This window comes from Pteropus vampyrus, unplaced genomic scaffold (genome assembly GCF_000151845.1).
Source record: "Pteropus vampyrus isolate Shadow unplaced genomic scaffold, Pvam_2.0 Scaffold15, whole genome shotgun sequence".
Lineage (NCBI taxonomy): Eukaryota > Metazoa > Chordata > Mammalia > Chiroptera > Pteropodidae > Pteropus > Pteropus vampyrus.
In genome coordinates, this window is record NW_011888796.1 from 6,541,284 (window position 1) to 6,558,560 (window position 17,277).

General features: G+C 40.7%; 1 protein-coding gene and 1 pseudogene across 1 annotated transcript in view; both read right to left on the reverse strand.

Annotated features, from left to right (window-relative positions):
- Positions 1-16,770, reverse strand: part of PRKCH (protein kinase C eta) — a 205,183-nt gene extending 188,413 nt beyond the window's left edge. Inside the window, exon 1 of the mRNA XM_011386242.2 lies at positions 16,005-16,770. Coding sequence (XP_011384544.1) covers positions 16,005-16,367 — 363 coding nt within the window. The 5' untranslated portion in view covers positions 16,368-16,770. The remainder of the gene's footprint in view (positions 1-16,004) is intronic.
- LOC111735918 lies at positions 12,963-13,081 on the reverse strand (annotated as a pseudogene).
- Positions 16,771-17,277: the final 507 nt, after the last annotated feature.

Sequence of the window (17,277 nt, forward strand, 5' to 3'; positions counted from 1 at the left end):
CTCCTGTCCCAATATGTACTGAAAATGAAGTTAACTAGGCATGAGCAGCAGCAAAAAAGTATAAATGATTTGCTCATTTATACCTAGATCATAAACTGAGATCCAGGGAGAGGTGAGGTGGGAGATGAAATAAGGGAGGTAGGCAAGGTCCAGACTACTGGGAATCTTCCCAAAGAGCCTGACTTCTGCAGATGATGGGAAGCTTTTAAAAGATTTCTAGAAGGAAAGGTTAGGGTTGAGTTACAGACAGCTCATCCAGGCAGCTCTGTGGAGGACTGACTGAGGGAGTAAGACCAGCTCTAAGGCTACTGTAATAATCCATATGAACAGGGCCTGAACAAATGTGGTCCTGATAGAAAAGAAAAACTGACTCAAGACGTATTTAGCAAGCCAATTCAGCAGAACTTGGCAATTGACTGAAATGAAGAAAGAGGTGAAGAGAGAGAGAAAATTCCACAACGATTCATAGGTAACTGGATGATGGTGAGAGAGTTCTGGTGGGAAAATGGGCAGAGGAGCAGGTTAGGGTAATGATTATTTAATTGTGGACAATGCTGACTTGGAGATGCCTGAAGGATATCCAAGTAGGTCTGTCTAGCAAGCACACTAGACATGAGACTTTGGATATGTTCTTGGACATCCTTAAGGCACAGTTTCCTCAGGTAGGAAATGCAGGTACTGTGGTACCTGCTCATTCCTCATGGGCTGTTGTGAGGATTGAAGGAGATGGAGTATAAAACCTTTTGCCCTGAGCCTGCCTCAGTCCTAGAGGCAGGAATCAACCTCAAGGACAAAAATGGGAGACAGAGGTTTAGAAGTCTTTGGCACATGAGCAATGTGGTTAAGACCATGAAAGCAGATGAGATATGTGGAGTGAGAAAAACAACATAAGAAAAGCCCAGGAAACACCAATATGTAAGGGGATTGAGGGATGATGAGAGAGATACCAGAAGAAGCAAAGAAACAAAAATGACCCCAGAAGGTGCTAAAGAAACAGAGAAACAGGGGAGCAAAGAATCTCAAGAAGAACATAGCAGCCAACAAGACGAATAAGTGACATGATTACATGATCGTTCCTGGGCTTCGTAGGGGCTGTATTCACACAGTGGTAAGGGCAGAATCCAGCCCTGCATTGAGAAGAAGAATGAAAAGTGGAGGTAGGGGGAGTGGGAAGCACAGAGATAGACAGCTCTTGGGGAAGTGGCTAAGAATGAAAGGGGAGACACTGAGCCTCACCTCAAAAGGGAAGCAAACAAGGCCAAGAAAAGGATGGAGCAGGGGTTGTTCTGTGAAGATGGAGATGCTGAGTGTTTAGAGAGGTCTGGGTCTGTTTCTAAAGGGAAGGTGTCGGGGGCAGGAAGAGGACGCAGGTATGAGAAAGGGAACACCTGACCCAGTGAGGACATATAGAGGACCCAAGCAGAGCAGGTAGAGGGATGGACCTAAACAGGAAGTTCACCTCATCTGAAGACTGCTTACAGGATATGACACAGGTGAGAGCAGGAAGTACACACCTGTCAGCTTCTGTTTTCTTGGAAGACTAATGCACATGCCTACAGAGAATAATTTGAGAGTTAGGAAACAAACAAGTTCTCTCTGATGATAACTCTGACTCTAATCTGACCTCTTCCAAACAATGGCCCAAGTAGAAGGCAAGTGAGGAATTTAGGGTCCTGCTAAAAGTAAGGAGAGGAGGAGTGGGGGGAGGGGGAAGCTTGAGGAGAGTGGTGAGACTTCATTATTTTTTTCATTCGAAACTCTCAATTTCTTCTAATATAAGCTTCATTCAAACAGAACTATCAGTAGGTAATTGGACTTCAAAGTATTCATGGTAATAATATTAATGGAAAGACTCGTTTAATATCTTGACAGTAACAATTTTTTCAGAATCATTATTTTTCCTGTTTTAAAACGAAATTCTACATATACAAATTCAATAGGACCAAATTACAGCAAGAGTCGACAATGAGCCATTAGCAATTTAATGGCTCACTTCAAGGTCACAGTTAAACTACGATTGAGTTTATTCCCCTCACTGGTGTCCTGTTCTTACAAAGGGCAGGCTGTCATTAACACATTCTTGATCTCTGATGTTCCAGAAGATGGTTTAAGTCTCTCAGTTTTTCCCATTTCGAAAACCACCTCTTAACACCTAAATGAAAGTTAACATTTTATTTGGGGAACCTGGAATTCAGCTAGTCATTTCATACATCTTTTATACTTATTTAAGTAGTCAAGATAATAAAAATCACTCTTGCATATTTATTTTAAGCTCCTGAGGCTCACACGTGCGTGTGCACACACATTCAAGTATTAATGTCTGTATCTGAAATATAAATTTCTTAAAGAGAAAATCCTTTAGCAAAAGTGGACGACAGAGTTTGGATTCTGAATCAAACTCAAGATATGAGAACAATGAGGAATTTCTTCATTCTACGAATGTTTCCTGAATCCCTGCCACGCGCTGGGCACCTTCCCAGGGGCTGGGGAGGCTGAGGGTCCCTGGTGCTCACACAGAGAGTGGTACCACCGAGCTGAAAGTAGCAGGTCAGGCCAGAGTGAGAGCAGATACCCAGAAACACATTCTCATTCAACCCCAGACGTTTGCAACAACAGTGCCCCAGCAGATCAATACAACCGCAACCCAAGTACAGGATGAGCATGACAAGAAGGCGAGGGGGCCCAGCAAGGACGCTCAAGCACAATATTCTTCACACAGCCAAAGAGCTAACCAGGGCTTCTGAACAACCAACACCAAGGCTGTGCTAAGCATCTATGCAAATCCTGTTGGGCCTTACTGTGGAGCCAATGAAATGTTTGTTCTGAAAAATTAAATATGTACACTTCAGAAAAACTCTCGTTTGACAACTATGAAAGATCTAGGACCCAAAACAAGTACCAACCAACAGAGCATATTAGAAATAATCGCCTTCGAGATAAGTCAAAAGTGTGGGGCGGGCCAGAGGAGAGCGGGGGAGGGCAGGCACTTTGTATTTTCTGCAAACCAAATCAAAATTGTTGGTGCTCTTGATTTTACCCATAAATCTACAAGTTCAAATGATGCACTTTTAAAAGTATAGTTTTTCTCCTTGAAAGCCTGACAATAATTCACATTCAATTATTAGACAGTAAAATTTAAATCAAAAAACACATTTTAATGCCAATTGAGTTTATTTACGATCATTTCCTTTAACTGCATCAATAAAAATGCAGTTAAGCTTTTGCACCTCATGTCAGCTTTTACACCTAAAAGATGAAGAATTTTTCGAAGTCCTTTGCAACTACATATTGTATTATAACTTTACTTCTTTCTGGTTGGTTATTCATACTAACTCAGAACCGTGTGTCTGTCCCATAGCACATGAGCAAACCAACAGACTCAACTTCAAGGTTTTTCATAAACTAACTTTGGCCAACACTGTAGTATAGTCATTCCAGTTTCATTTCCACATGTTCCTTGCAAGATCTTTCAGAGTGGACATATGTACAAAGTTTATCCCAAATCCCTATGATTCCAGCATGAGGAAACCATCTCCTCACCAGTAACCAACCTATTGATTTACACTATAGAATCTTAAATAAAAAGCAAAACATTAAAAAGGCTGAACTCAAAAATCCCTTCTAAAAATTTTCTAAAATTCAAAAAAACTCTAAAGTTGTACATAAATAAATGTCTGACTGTTTTCAGAGCTCATTTCGGAACAGGCTGGGCCCGTGACTTCATATTTAAGCACTGGGGTAGAGTGGTAGTAGTGACGGTCACAGTGATAATTCTCTGCAGCGGCATATGTCATGCACTGCGCTAGATGATTTACATAATTCCTCACTGTATTCTCACATAACCCCATGAGAGAAATATTACACTACGATGAGAAAGCTGAGGCTTGCAGAAGTTAAATGACCTCTGCTAATAAAAGGCAGAACTAATAGTTGAACCCCAATCGGGCTGACACCCAACAATCATACTATGATGCACTGATGATTATGGTAGTTGTCCAATAAATGTTCCTCAAAGCCTGTATTTGTGTAGTATCACTCTGTAATTGTAGATTCTGCATTCCAACTTACATGGCTTAGGCAAATGCTGATGTCTTTTTACATAAACACAGACCAAATGGATACTGAAGGGGAGGGTCTGAAATATTCTGAGGAACAGGGAGATGCCAAAATAGGTAGGCATTATCCAAAACTATTCAAAATAGGGAAAATTATCCAGGGTTAATTCACAAAATTGTAGTCCATAAAGTAAATAAGCTTTCAGTAGTTAAGCAAGAATCAACTGTAATCTAGTTATTCATAATTTTTGAGGTTTTACTTTCTTTACAATTATTGGGACCATGTTTATTAATTCTCATCTATTAATTTATGGTTTTATAAAACACTATTAGGGCCCTATCAATTATACCACTGGAGTATAATTATTTTATCCTTGTAAATATTGAAATTTTCCATTATACTTATGAGTCTATAGAAGATAAATATATCATTCAAAAATTCAAAGATTTGGAATAAACTTCAGAGTCTTTGCTTCCTTTTCCCTATTTTCTCTTTAGAAAATTTGGTGTTAAAGGAAGTAAGAGAGTAAGCAGATGTTTCTATGAAGGGCACCAACAAGACTATACCTAGGAAACTTACATCTCCACCCTCATTAACTAAGATGCAACCATCTGAATGTGTTTCCTTGGCCAATATTGTTTTCAGAAGGCCCTTGTCCAAAACATTAATTTCCTTGGGAGACTAAAAGTAACCAAAGCTACCATTTCTTGAGGGCCTATTTTGTGCTGGACATGTTTAATGTATTAAATCTAATTGTCACACCATCCTGTGAGGTAGCTAATATTAACACCATTTTCCAGAGGAGAAAACAGCCAGAGATGAAGGGATTCGCTCACTACAACAGAGCTGGGGTAATACACCGAACTAGCTAACACAAAGTCTACCTTCTTTCCAAAACTTCTGGTTGTACCACCACACATCAGGTTTGTTCCCACCTTCAGGCCTTTCTCTAATAGTCACATGGCTGGTGGCTTCTTGTCACTCGGGTTGCAACTGAAATGTCACCCTCTCTGTGAGTCCTTCTCTGTCCACTCTAGGTAAGGCAGTCACCTTGTCACACTCTATCATATCACCCTGTTTTAATTCTCCACTTAGCACCTAACTGCCACTTGTTATTTTCATAATCACCTGTTTGCTTATTACCTGCCTCTCTCTATGCCAAGGTGGAAGCTCTGAGAGCCAAGATTCTGGGTGTTGTGTTCTCTGCCCTATTTGTAACATCTAAAAAGGCTGGGCACGCAGCAGGTGTTGAACGGCTTTCCTGCTGCCTCCACCGCACACTGAGGTGGCAAAGGAAAGAATCTTGGACTGAAGTCCAGAGAACTAGATTCTAGCTTCACCTCTAACTAGCTCAAGGGCTCCATTCAGCTCTATTTCCACCATCATCAGGTTGTTTTCCAAGGTGTTGGCTAGGTGAGTTGGAACTCAAGAGAAGATCAGAAAATTCTGTTGGGTCAGAGGAACCCAGGCCACAGGAGATCAGGGGTCTCAGGGCGAGAGGACCAGACAAGTATCACTGATTTCATCATTTTGTCTTAGAATAACACAGTTGTTCACCATAATGCCCAGTACAGCTCAAAGACAGAGTAAATGTTTTAAGTAATACAGATAAATCCTATCTCTTTTTACAGGGGAAAAATTTATATTAACAAAAGATACTAAGCTAAGGTCACTCACACTGTCCTAGTTATTTTTGGTGGTTTTTTTTTTTTTTTTTTTTTAACTTTTCATCTCCTCCAAGCCTCAAAGAAACCCCTTCAAAAATAGAGGCTTTTGGAAATACCTAAATAACACAACCAAATAGGCTCTAAAATGGGTCATCATCTGGTATATTTTACCAGGAGCCAGAAGTAAATGAGAAGACATTTTTTAAGCACATCTTTTTCTCTAAAATTTATAGCAACCCTTTTCTACCAGTTGTCTAAATAGTTGAAGTGAAAATGTCTTCAGATACAGGGGGAAATATCAGAACCATGCCCTGGGACTTAGAAATTAATAAAAGCCTTATTGTGACACCTTTCCACTGAGGTTTCTTAACCTGAGGCCCTGTGTTCACAGTTAAGCTTCAGGGACCACTAACCTGGAGACGCTATTCCCAGCATATTGTCAATATGTACATTTTTCTAGAAACAGTGTCCATAGCTTTCATCATCACTAAAAAGGTCGAGGGCTCAAAAACATTTTCAGAGGCACTGCTTCTGCTATGAATCTGTTGTCAACTCATCTGTACTATGATGGAACAACAGTAACAGAAAGTACCTAAAAAGTCCACAGCTCACAAATTAATAAATGCATTCTCTTCAATGAATTATGCTAATATATTTATGACTTTTGTGTACTCTTCCAAAAATAATTTCAGAGCCTAGAACAAATCTGAGCATCAGCAGAATAATCTCTAGAAGATATTTCAGAAGGGAGAATAATTTTCATTATCCAATCCACCATAACTAGAACCACATAACTCGGATGCTGACAGGGGCCACAGGGCTCAGGGCTGCCTGCCCTCTGATACCACAGAGAACACCAAAGCCCAGTGTGTGGACAGAGGGACACTGTATTTAAGTGCTACAAGGGAGATGGAGAAACAGTGCTATGCAAGTACAAGGGATAAGTATGACTTACAAATGAAAATGCAGCTTTGTGGTTTTGGTTTAAGAACTTGGACAACAGTGGCTAGGTGTAGAATATGCTCACACAGGCCCCATATGGCTTACTTTTAAATGTAATTATGAGGGGTTCATGGTGGCCATGGTTCTATCCTCTGGCAAATTTTTTTTTTCCACCATAAGCACAACTAAACATCTTTCTCTCCCTGTAAGGTCAAAGGTATACAAAAACAAAACTTACGTAAAATCTAAGGAACTATCTAGAAGGCAGCACATTACAAAAGCACTGCTAGTGAGTCTTCTACTAAAAATTCCTGCGTGCTTTGCCTGCTATAACTTACTGGTGCCACAGAAATATACTAACAGAATAATCCTGATAAATCTCTCTGGAAGGTACCAGGATTCTCAACAAAAATTTCCCAACTCATAAAACTCTTCAGCATAGCACTTAAACACTAGATAGCCAATGCCCTTGGGCACATTCCTCCATCTAATTAAAATGTCTGTCCTACAAGTGATTTATAGTATTTGTCATCACCTAAGGTGGATATATAAACTGGTAGCTACAGACACTTCATAACTACAAAGTATTAATTACCATGCTAGTGAGAACAGCTTCTAGCAAAAGCTCAAACAGTGGGATTCTCAACATCTCCCCGACTCGAGGTAAAAGGGACATAACTTATAACCATCCCACAGAATGAGGAGCCCATTAGTGTAAATCAAGAAATATTACTGCATGGCTTAAAATGAGGACCCACTGTAATTCCTTAAGTCTGATTCTAAGCCAAGGAAATAACATCAACATCACTATCGATGTTAAAAGTCATTTAGACATGAGCTAAATCCTCTCTAAGCCTGAGCAATTTAGATTTGAACCAATTTAATTCTTAGGAGTTACTACCTCTGATAAGACATAATTCATTTTGACTACTTAAAACCAAACCAGTTATTCCAAAAGAGAAATGATGTAATTGTCAAACATATGGTAGCAGAGGCTTTAGGGATGGAAGGTCCTTAGAGATATTCTAGTTCAACCCCTTCATTATATAAACCAGAGAACTGAGACTCTGATATGTAGAGGCTTATCTGAGGTCACAGCTGATTGGTGGCAAAGCCACACCTTGAACCCTGTTCTCCTTACTCCCATTATAGCATTACACTTACATACCGCTGGAAGCTGTATAATAAAATTCAAAAAGATTTTTTTAGTAGTTAATACAATACTAATTTGTAGTTAAACTTCCCATTTACTAATAAACCAGCTTCCTCAAAATTTTAGGATGCATATATAGATAATATCTAAATATATATCTAATTTGTTTATAAATATACATCTAAATAACATATATATAGATATTAAATGTGTGTGTTTGTCACCATATCACATGAGCTAAGGTAACAGCACTACTTTGGCTTAAACAATCCCCCAAGTTCCCACATTCTGAAAACAAAGGCCTGAGCTACAGTAGGTGTCAAAAACTCAAAAATCTCCCAGGACCAAGTGGGTAATAAGTCAAGATGAGTGCTTAATAGAGAATGGTGGGGTCTGTGGTAAACTGAAGCACCTCCTGAGAACTAAACGCCTTCGGATTCGATGTTAAAAACATCTCTGCAAATGAATACATCTGCAGGTTGTCCATGAGCCTGAGCTATTAGGCTTTTTGTTGTTCTGAACTAGATGACCTGCCTGCTTCAACACCTATGATTCCTTTATGATCTGTACAAAGCTCACAGTATTTGATGGTTCAAATAGGGTGTTACTGTTTTCTTCCTTGGGAATCAAATGTTCTTTTAGGCCATATGTTCACAATCATGGCAACTTAGTCTCCTCCCAGATTTTCCAAAGATGGAAATATTTCCACGGGTCAGGAACATTTAGCTTTCAAAAGGGCCTCTGTGATGTCTCTCTGGGAAAGCATTATCAAGTCAAAAGTTCCTCTTCTTCTTTTGAGGAATGATTTTTGACAGTCTTTTAACTGAAGCGAGCTTGTGGCTATCTATACAGGAGACTTAAAAATCAGCTCTTGAATTTCGCTCCAGGAAAATGTCTCTGATCTCCTCAAACCAGGTGCTCACCAGCATCTTGGTATTTACCGCTGTAATTTCCTGGTTATTGTTCCCCCCACAATCTATCTCCCTCTTGGAACTGTGAGAGGTCTATGAAAGAAGGGATCATGTCTGTCTTGTTCACTTGCCTCTCCGAGGTAGAGCAGAGTTCCCGGTACATAGAACATGCTCGATGGTAGGTGAATGCTCACCTAGGGCTTGGCATTTCATACAGGAATATGTAACAGTGTGTTAGAGGAGCTACCCCAAGAGCTGGGGGGATGAATCTTAGTCCATTGCCCATACTATTACACCCTGAACTCCCTCTGACCAATATCACATACTTCCAAGAGAACCCAATCCATTCATATGTCCATTCTTTCAGGATGCGAGGGAGCAGGGGGCACAGAAATTTCAAGATGCTGAGGGAACACTAAGGAGGAGGACCAAACCCAGACCTGACATGTCAGGGAAAGTTTTCTGGGTAAGTGATGTTTCTAATGAGAACTGAAGCACAGGTAAGAATTAGCAAGGTGATCCTTGAGGAACTGAAAATCGCTCATGGTGATTGCAGCACAGAGTGTGAGCTGGGATAAAGCTCAAGAGAAATCAAGGGCCAGATGATGAAGAATATTCTATACCATTTTAAAGAGTTGTGCTTTTCCTAAAGTAGTGAGAAACCACTGAAGAATTTTAAGTAAAGGAATGACTCCCAGTCTGGCAATTGAGAGAGATCACTCTGGATATAGGAATGATGAGAGTGGAAAAGAGTGGGCAGTCATTGAGTTTCAACTCAGGCCTCATTCTTCTCATCTAATAAAATAGAGCTAAGCGGTCAACACAAAAGGAGAACCTGACCTAGTCAATTGTTTTATAAACTAGAAAAGAGACTATAGAAAATCCAAGGCACCTCTCTTATTCTAAGTAAATGCTGCCCGTCTCACAAATTTACTGCACTTTTACTATCACAACTAGTCACCGTTCTAAACATTTGCTAGATACCAAAATTGTACTACGAGTTGCATAAGATAAGATGATTCATGCTCTACCCATAAACCTCATTAGCTCTCCAAGGTTGAAATACAATTTTTCAATGCTTATTTCTTAATTCTCCTCTGATTTTAACATGTTGGGCTCACAAATTACTAGTGAACTAGTCCCTTAACATATTAATGAGTTTAAAAATCATAGTCCTTTAAAATGAAACAAAGATGAGAAATTTTCCATACACGGAATTTTCAATTCATTATCACATTCAAAGCATATATAAACCTGGCCCACTTTTTCAAGCACATATTGGTACATCATTAATTGATTTAAAAGAGGGACACAATAATTGTAACAATCACCCACTCCCCAATTATTTTCATTTGTTTCTATTAGGAAGATGAATAAAATGTTCAAGAAAAGACGCTCCCAAAGTACTTATACTTTATTTGCCCAAAAATCACATTAAGAAAACATTCTTTTGACAAATACTTAGTGCCTACTATATACCGGACACAGTTTTAGGTGCTGGAGTTAGAACACTGAATAAGAAAGGTAGAGTGCTACTCTCAAGGCATTTATACTCTAAAGGAGGAGAGTAAAATAAACAAATATTAACAAATAATCTCAGAGAATGGTGAGTGCAATGAAGGGTGACGAGATAGCATTGTTAGGAAAAGGCTCTCTGAGGGGAAACATCTGAGCCACAACCCGCATGATGAGAAGCAGCCAGCCCCACTACAACACAATGCCTACAATGAGACTGAAGACACAATATATCCAATTTATGTACATTAGAATAAACCTCCATGGAGATGCTAACATAATATTTTCCCTTAAACATTAAGTTAATGACTCAATGTTAGACACACCTCAACAACTGGCTTAGAAAAAAAAAAAATAAGTGAAATAATTAAATAACTGCACTACAAAGTATAGCATCTGGAAGAATTTTGATGCTATAAATTCATGCACTTGGATGCAGGAATCAAGGGAAAAAGATAATCAAGAGATTGCCCAGTAGTAACCTGGGTGCCTCACCGGACAGGACTACCAAACAGGTACCTTACTAAGAAGCTGAAGGAAAGCAGCCCTCCAGTGCTGTAGGGAACAGAATGTCTTCAAGAGGGCTGAACCAGGAAAACGGCCTGGGATCCTGCCAAGCAGGTCCTTCCTTCCTGAGGGGATGCCAAGGTCTTTCCATGACGCAGCCTCCAGCTCCTCCTGCCTGCCCCCATGTCCCTAATGCTCTGCATTAAGTATTAGATGCCGGTCCTCACTTGGAAAGCTGGCGAATTAAGAGCAAACATGAAAGATGGAAATAAGGTTCAAATTTAGACCAACTTTTGGTTTTCAGAAGTCCAAGAAATTATGCAAAATAAACAATTTCTAGAAGAAACAGAAAAAAACTGACAGTGATAATTTGGAAAATGAGACTGTTCAAAAATCAGAAACTATCTTTAATTTTTTTTTATGCTCTGCAGTAAAGAGGCAATGTTGTTTTCGAGTCAGCCTCGGCTTAAGTCTAATTCGGTCACTTATTTAACAAATCATTTTCGTAAAATAGGAATAATAATAACTCAGTTTTTTTCCCCACAGCCTGAAGTATAATTGTTATACAATAACATGCAGATACTTAAAATGAACTATGTGATGAGCTTGGGCATATGTATATAACTGTGAAATGATCTCCTAAATCAAAACAGTGAGTATTTTCATCTCCTTCAGAAGTTTCCTTATGCTTCCTTCGTAATCCATCCCACCCTCATCCTCACCCTTCCAGTTCCAGGCATGCACTGATATGCTTCCTGCCACTACAAACAAGTTTTCATTTTCTGTAATTTTGAATACAGTGTGTACTCCTTTTTGTCTGGCTTCTTTCACTCACTGTAATTATTTTGAGATTTATCGGTATTGTTGCATGTATCAATAGTTCATCACTTTTTATTATTCAGTATTCCACTGTATGGATACACAATTTGTTTAAACAGTCACCATTTTACTGACATTTGAGTTATTTCTAATTTGGGGGCTATTATAAATAAAGCTGCTACGAACATTTGTGCACATGTCTTTGTATAAATGCTTTCATTTCTCTGGTAAATACTTAAGAGTAGCTAGGTCATGCAGCAGGTATATGGGTAACATTTTAAGACACTGCCAAAATGTTTTCAACATGACCGTATGATTTTATATTCCTCACAGTAGGATATGAGAGTTCCAGTTGCTCCACTCCTTCACCAACACTTGGTTTGGTCACTCTTTTTAATTTTAGCCTTTCCAGTGGGTTTTGGTTTTAATTTACATTTCCTTGATGACTAATGATGTTGAGCATCTTTTAATGTGTAATTTATCACGATGGTCCTATTCAAATCTTTGGACCATTTTAAATTGGGTATTTTTCTCATTACTACTGAGTTGTAAGAATTCTTTTATATATTCATGTTACAACTCTTTTGTCTGATTTACATGTTGCAAATATTTTCTCCCAGTCTGTGGCTTGTGTTTTCATTTTCTAAGTGTCTTTTGAAAAACAATAGTTAATTTTGATAAAGTTCAATTTATTGATTTTTTTGTAGATCATTTTATATATGATTGAGATGATCATATGAATCTCCTTTTTTATTCTGCTAATATAAAGAATTGCACTAATTGGTTTTTTAAATGTTAAATCAACCTTGCCGTCCTTGTTATAAACCCAATATAGTCATGATGTACTATCCAATTGCTATGTTGTTGGATTTGATTTGCTAAGATTTAAGAATTTTTATTATATCTGTGTTCACAAAGAGCACTGGTCTGTAGTTTTGTTTTATTTTGGTTTTTGTTTGTTTTTGTTTTTGTAATGTTTTAATCAGGTTTTGGTATAAGGGTAACGCTGGCCTCATGGAATAAGTTGACATGTTTTTCCTTCTATTTTCTGAAATAGTTTGGGTAGAGTTGGCAACATTTCTTCCTTAAATGTATGACAAAATTCACCAGTAAAGTCATCAGAACCTTGAGTTTACAGTGTAGAGGGTTTTTAACTACACATTCAATTACCTTAATAGACAGTTATTCAAGTTATTTGAGTGAGTTTTGGTAGTTTGTATCTTTTAAGGGATTTGTTCATTTCATCTAAACTGTGGAATTTACTGACATAAAATTGTTCATAATATTTCTTTTATTTATTGTATTTTTTTCTTTTTTAAGCAAGGCAACCCTTGGTTGACCTCACAGATTGCAAGGACTTTGTCAGCTTAATCCCTTATTTTTAATTTTTTATGCCTACAGCACCTGGTCTTCCTAGGCGGTCTCCCATCCAAGTACTAAACAGGCCTGACCCTGCTTAGCTTCCGAGATCAGACAGGATCGGGCCTGTTCAGGGTAGCACGGCTGTAGACCATTTCCTCTTTTTAACGTCTGTAGGACCCATAGTAATGTTCTCTCTCATTTCTAATATTGGTAATTTGTGTCTTCTCTCTCTTTTTTTTTTTCCTTGATCATTCTGGCTTGAGGCTTATCAATTTTGTTAATTTTTTTTCAAAACCAGTTATCGTTTCTGCTTTCTACTTCATTGCCTTCTGCTATCTTTACAATTTTTTTTACTTTTGGTTCAATTTGCTCTTCTACTTTCAGGTGGAAACTTAGGTCTTCAAGATCTTTTCTCATTTAAGTACTTAACACTGAATTTTCATTTAAGAACTTCTTTAGCTGTATCTCCACCTCCTTAGGTTTTATGTAGATTAAATGAAATATGTACAGTCAAAAAAAAATATTTGATTGTCTAATCCATGTCAGGCACTGTTTTGGTATTAGGAATATACTGCATAAAATAGATCTGACCCATTCTCTCATCAAGCTTAGAAAGTAATATTGACAAAACTGGTACTAAAATCAATGTAAATAATTCTCTTCTTGATACTTAGAAAGTACATTAAGCCAGATAGCATAACGTTTTTGTTTTACTCTAATGATAAACGTATCTTCTGTTTTTGTCTCTTTATGTGATCCAGTAAAAACTAAGTCATTAGGTTTTTTAAAGTTCAGCAATTGGTAATTCCAATTGAAACACAAATTTATCATGGAGTAAATTCAATTATTATATTTGTAACTGTCTAGATAAACCACACATTTCAATTTAATATATTAATGATGAATAAGTATTTTTGTAATTCTAAATTTCAGAATCACCTTTAGATCTATAAAGGATCAATTAAAAAACAAGCATGCCATATATCGCCAAATATTTTCTTGAGATTATTTTTCTTAAAAACTGACAAACAAAAACAACACTCTACCCATTCTATTTTATCCTTAAGGCTGGTTCAAAATACCTAGGACTTAAAAAAAAATCTCTGCCCTCCCTAATTGAATATAAATGCATTTCACATGACTGATTTCAAGGTCATTTAAATGCTGACCTATTCTACCACTCAAAAACACCATCAATGAATTACATTAAACACATATAATTAATTCAGGCAATTATAGATATAGAAATTTAATTTACATTTAAATCTTTGTTCATCCACTGGGACAACAAGCAGCTCTGCATACCTACACCTTGTCAAGTAACCTGAATATTCCTGCACGTATGCTTCTTCTAGTTCTCATCTCTTCATTTAGGCAACAGGTTCTCAACCTTAACTGCACATTGAATCGCCTGGGAAGCCTAAAAGTACTGACATGATGCTGGTTCCCACAGCCACAAATTCCTATCTAGAGTCTTTACAAAGTAGTGAGTTTTAAAAGGTCCCGGAGTGATTCAAATGTGCAGAGTAGGAGTGAGAAGGGTCCATCTAGCCTCTCTCTGGGAAGACAAGCCTCTAATGGACAGTGACCAGTCTGCATCATCATCCTTCAGGACCTCTAAAGCTTTACTCAACCTAACTCTTAATCAACCACTCGATAATTTCATTCGGATTCCTAGGCTCATCTTTATTTCCTATCCAGAAATTCGCGGGATAAAATATCAATCTCTAGCTGTGTTTTAGACATTTCTCTCTCGTAAACTTTTAAATTCCATAAAGTAAGGTAGGCTGAAGGGAAATTAAAATATAATTTGATGATATGGTTAAACAGTCGTTATGGATTTTTCTTACTTCTGTTTAAAAGAAAAAGGATAGGCCCACAAACCATCTGTAATTTTAGAGAATCTACAGTAAAATTATCAATTCCTCAAAGTATAAACTACCTAAATGTGTCTTTATTATTGCCCATCTGATTCCACCACTTGTTGATTTCAAACAGGTTTTCAATACTGATACACATCCTGGGTTCAAAACTGACATCCTCCAAAACTTAAACATTAAACTCCTGAGAGCCTTCAAACAGCTTTCTTCATTTTGCCAAACCAGACCACTTCATTATCATTATTATTTCATCATACAAAAGTGTGAAAGATAACACCTGCCCCACAAAGATAGCGTGAGGATTAAGAAGCAAAAGCGTTTTCGCACTGTGGAGAGTGCTCTAGAAATTTTAATTTATTTACAGCAGCAGTGTTGCCTCATGAGAACTATGTGAAAAGTAGAGGCAAGTGAGAAGTTGCGGGTAACTACTTGTCAATACACAGAAACACCAGCAGGTGTGGAGGAGATTCTGAGGAGCTACTGAGGAGCTCCTCTAGCTCTCAACCAAAAGCAGCAGAAACGCATAATTCAGGACTCACATCTCCCAGACTGAGACCGAACTAGTGGCGTTACTTGCAAACACATGTAAACCTCATCTCCTTGGAAAACTGCTAAACAATAAAACGTTGCTAACGTGCAGACCCAGGTACTCCGATCCCCGCCAGTGTAGGTTATGTACCTCTGGGATGTAATAGATCTGCATGCCGAAACACGTGTGCACGTCTGAGACGCTGAACCAACACGCATCCATAAACACTATGAATAATACTTGCGAGAATGTATGGCTTTCTCCTAAGAAATGTTTAAAGCACGTTACCCTAATCAAGTCTTTCCTATCATACCTTGCTTGCCTTCCCTGCGTGTTAACCGTGTGCCGAAATTGGGGAGCCTTACCAAGAGTCTAGGTGGATGGGGGGTGACGGCCCCCGCCCTGAATTCCCGTTAGTCCAACCTGCCATCCCAAAAGGGGACCTATCCAGGCTGGCCTCCTGGAGACACACCTGCGCCTTCACACACCTACCGCGGCCGCATCATCCGTGTTGTGGTCACCTGGGCAAGGACCAAAGTCGGAAGGGAATTCCCTCCACCGCGGAGCTCGGATGATGGAAAGCGGGACCCCAGCAAGTTTTAACAAACAGATGGTTGAGAGGGGATCAAGTGGACACAGCCAGAAAGGGTCATAGCTACTCACCCAGCCCTCGAAGGTATCCGAGGCGCCGGCGGTGCGCAGCAGCTCGTGGAATTGCAGGGTGCAGTTGGCCACGAAGTGGTCGTAGCCCAGGGGTGTCTCGTGGAAGACGGCCAGCTCCAGGTGGCCGCCGTCAGTGACGTTGGCGCAGAACTCCTCATTGTACGTGGGTTTGTTGGTCTTTTGCTTGGTGCTGGTCTGGCCCACACGCACCTGGTCCACACTCACTGTCAGGTAGGGATCCAGCAGCTGGTATCCCTTCTTGAAGAGCGAGTGGCGCAGGGACCAGCGAGTGGGCTGCAGCCCCACGGCTTCGCCGATGCGGACCCTCAAGTAGCCATTGAACTTCATGGTGCCAGACGACATGCCGGCGCCACTGCCCCGGCCCCGGGGGGCCGCGCTGGCTCGCAGCGGGAGAGCCGGGAGCCCCTGCTCAGGCCAGCCCTCGCGGCAGCCGCAAGAGTGGAGTCAGCTCCTGGGAAAAGCAGCGCCCAAGCACCCCTTGCCGGGCCATTCTGCCTTCTCCGCGGGACCTTCCCCTCCCCTCCTTCCCTCCCTCCCGCCCTCCCTCGCGAGGTGGAAAGGAGGGGAGCCCGGCGCCGAGCTAGCAGCGGGCCGGGTGAGCCCGACTGTTCCTTTCGAACGCTCGGCACTTCCCGGGGGCTCGAACAAGACTCGCCCCTTCTCCAGAGCCGGGAGGCTCCTCTCTCCGGAGAGCCGGAGCGACCCGTCCGGTTAGCTCCAGCCCCAAGCGTCTTTCGCCCCCGCCTCCTCCTGCTTCTCCTCCTGCCCCCGCCTCCGCGGGCTCACGCTCTCCCCCACCCGGTGAGCTTCAAACCAGGAAGCAGCTGCCGCCGCATCCCGGACAGGAGCTTCGCACCGCCAGCCTCCAAGTTCACCGAAACCCTGCTCGGGGTCCCGCACCTTTTGAACCCCGGGGGCGTGGCGTGCAGTCCCAAGTCCCGCCAGCCCTGCGGTGGGTCAGCGGCCAGGCGCACGCCGCGGCACAGCCCCGCGCCTGCCTTCTCGCCCTGCTCTGCGCGCGCTCCCTGCTGTACCGGCGCTGGCGGCGTGCTTCCCGCTGGAGGCCACCCCAGGTGTAGGCCAAAAAGGGAAGAGCTCGTGGCCTAGCTGGAGCAAACACCTGAGGCATGGGCGACAGGCCCGGCGAGGGCTGGAAGGCAGGAAGGAGGAGGATGAGGAACAAGGGAACCAGAGCGACGTGGATCGCCCGTGCCCTCCCTCCCACTCTAAAAGGTGGGCTGACGACCCCGCC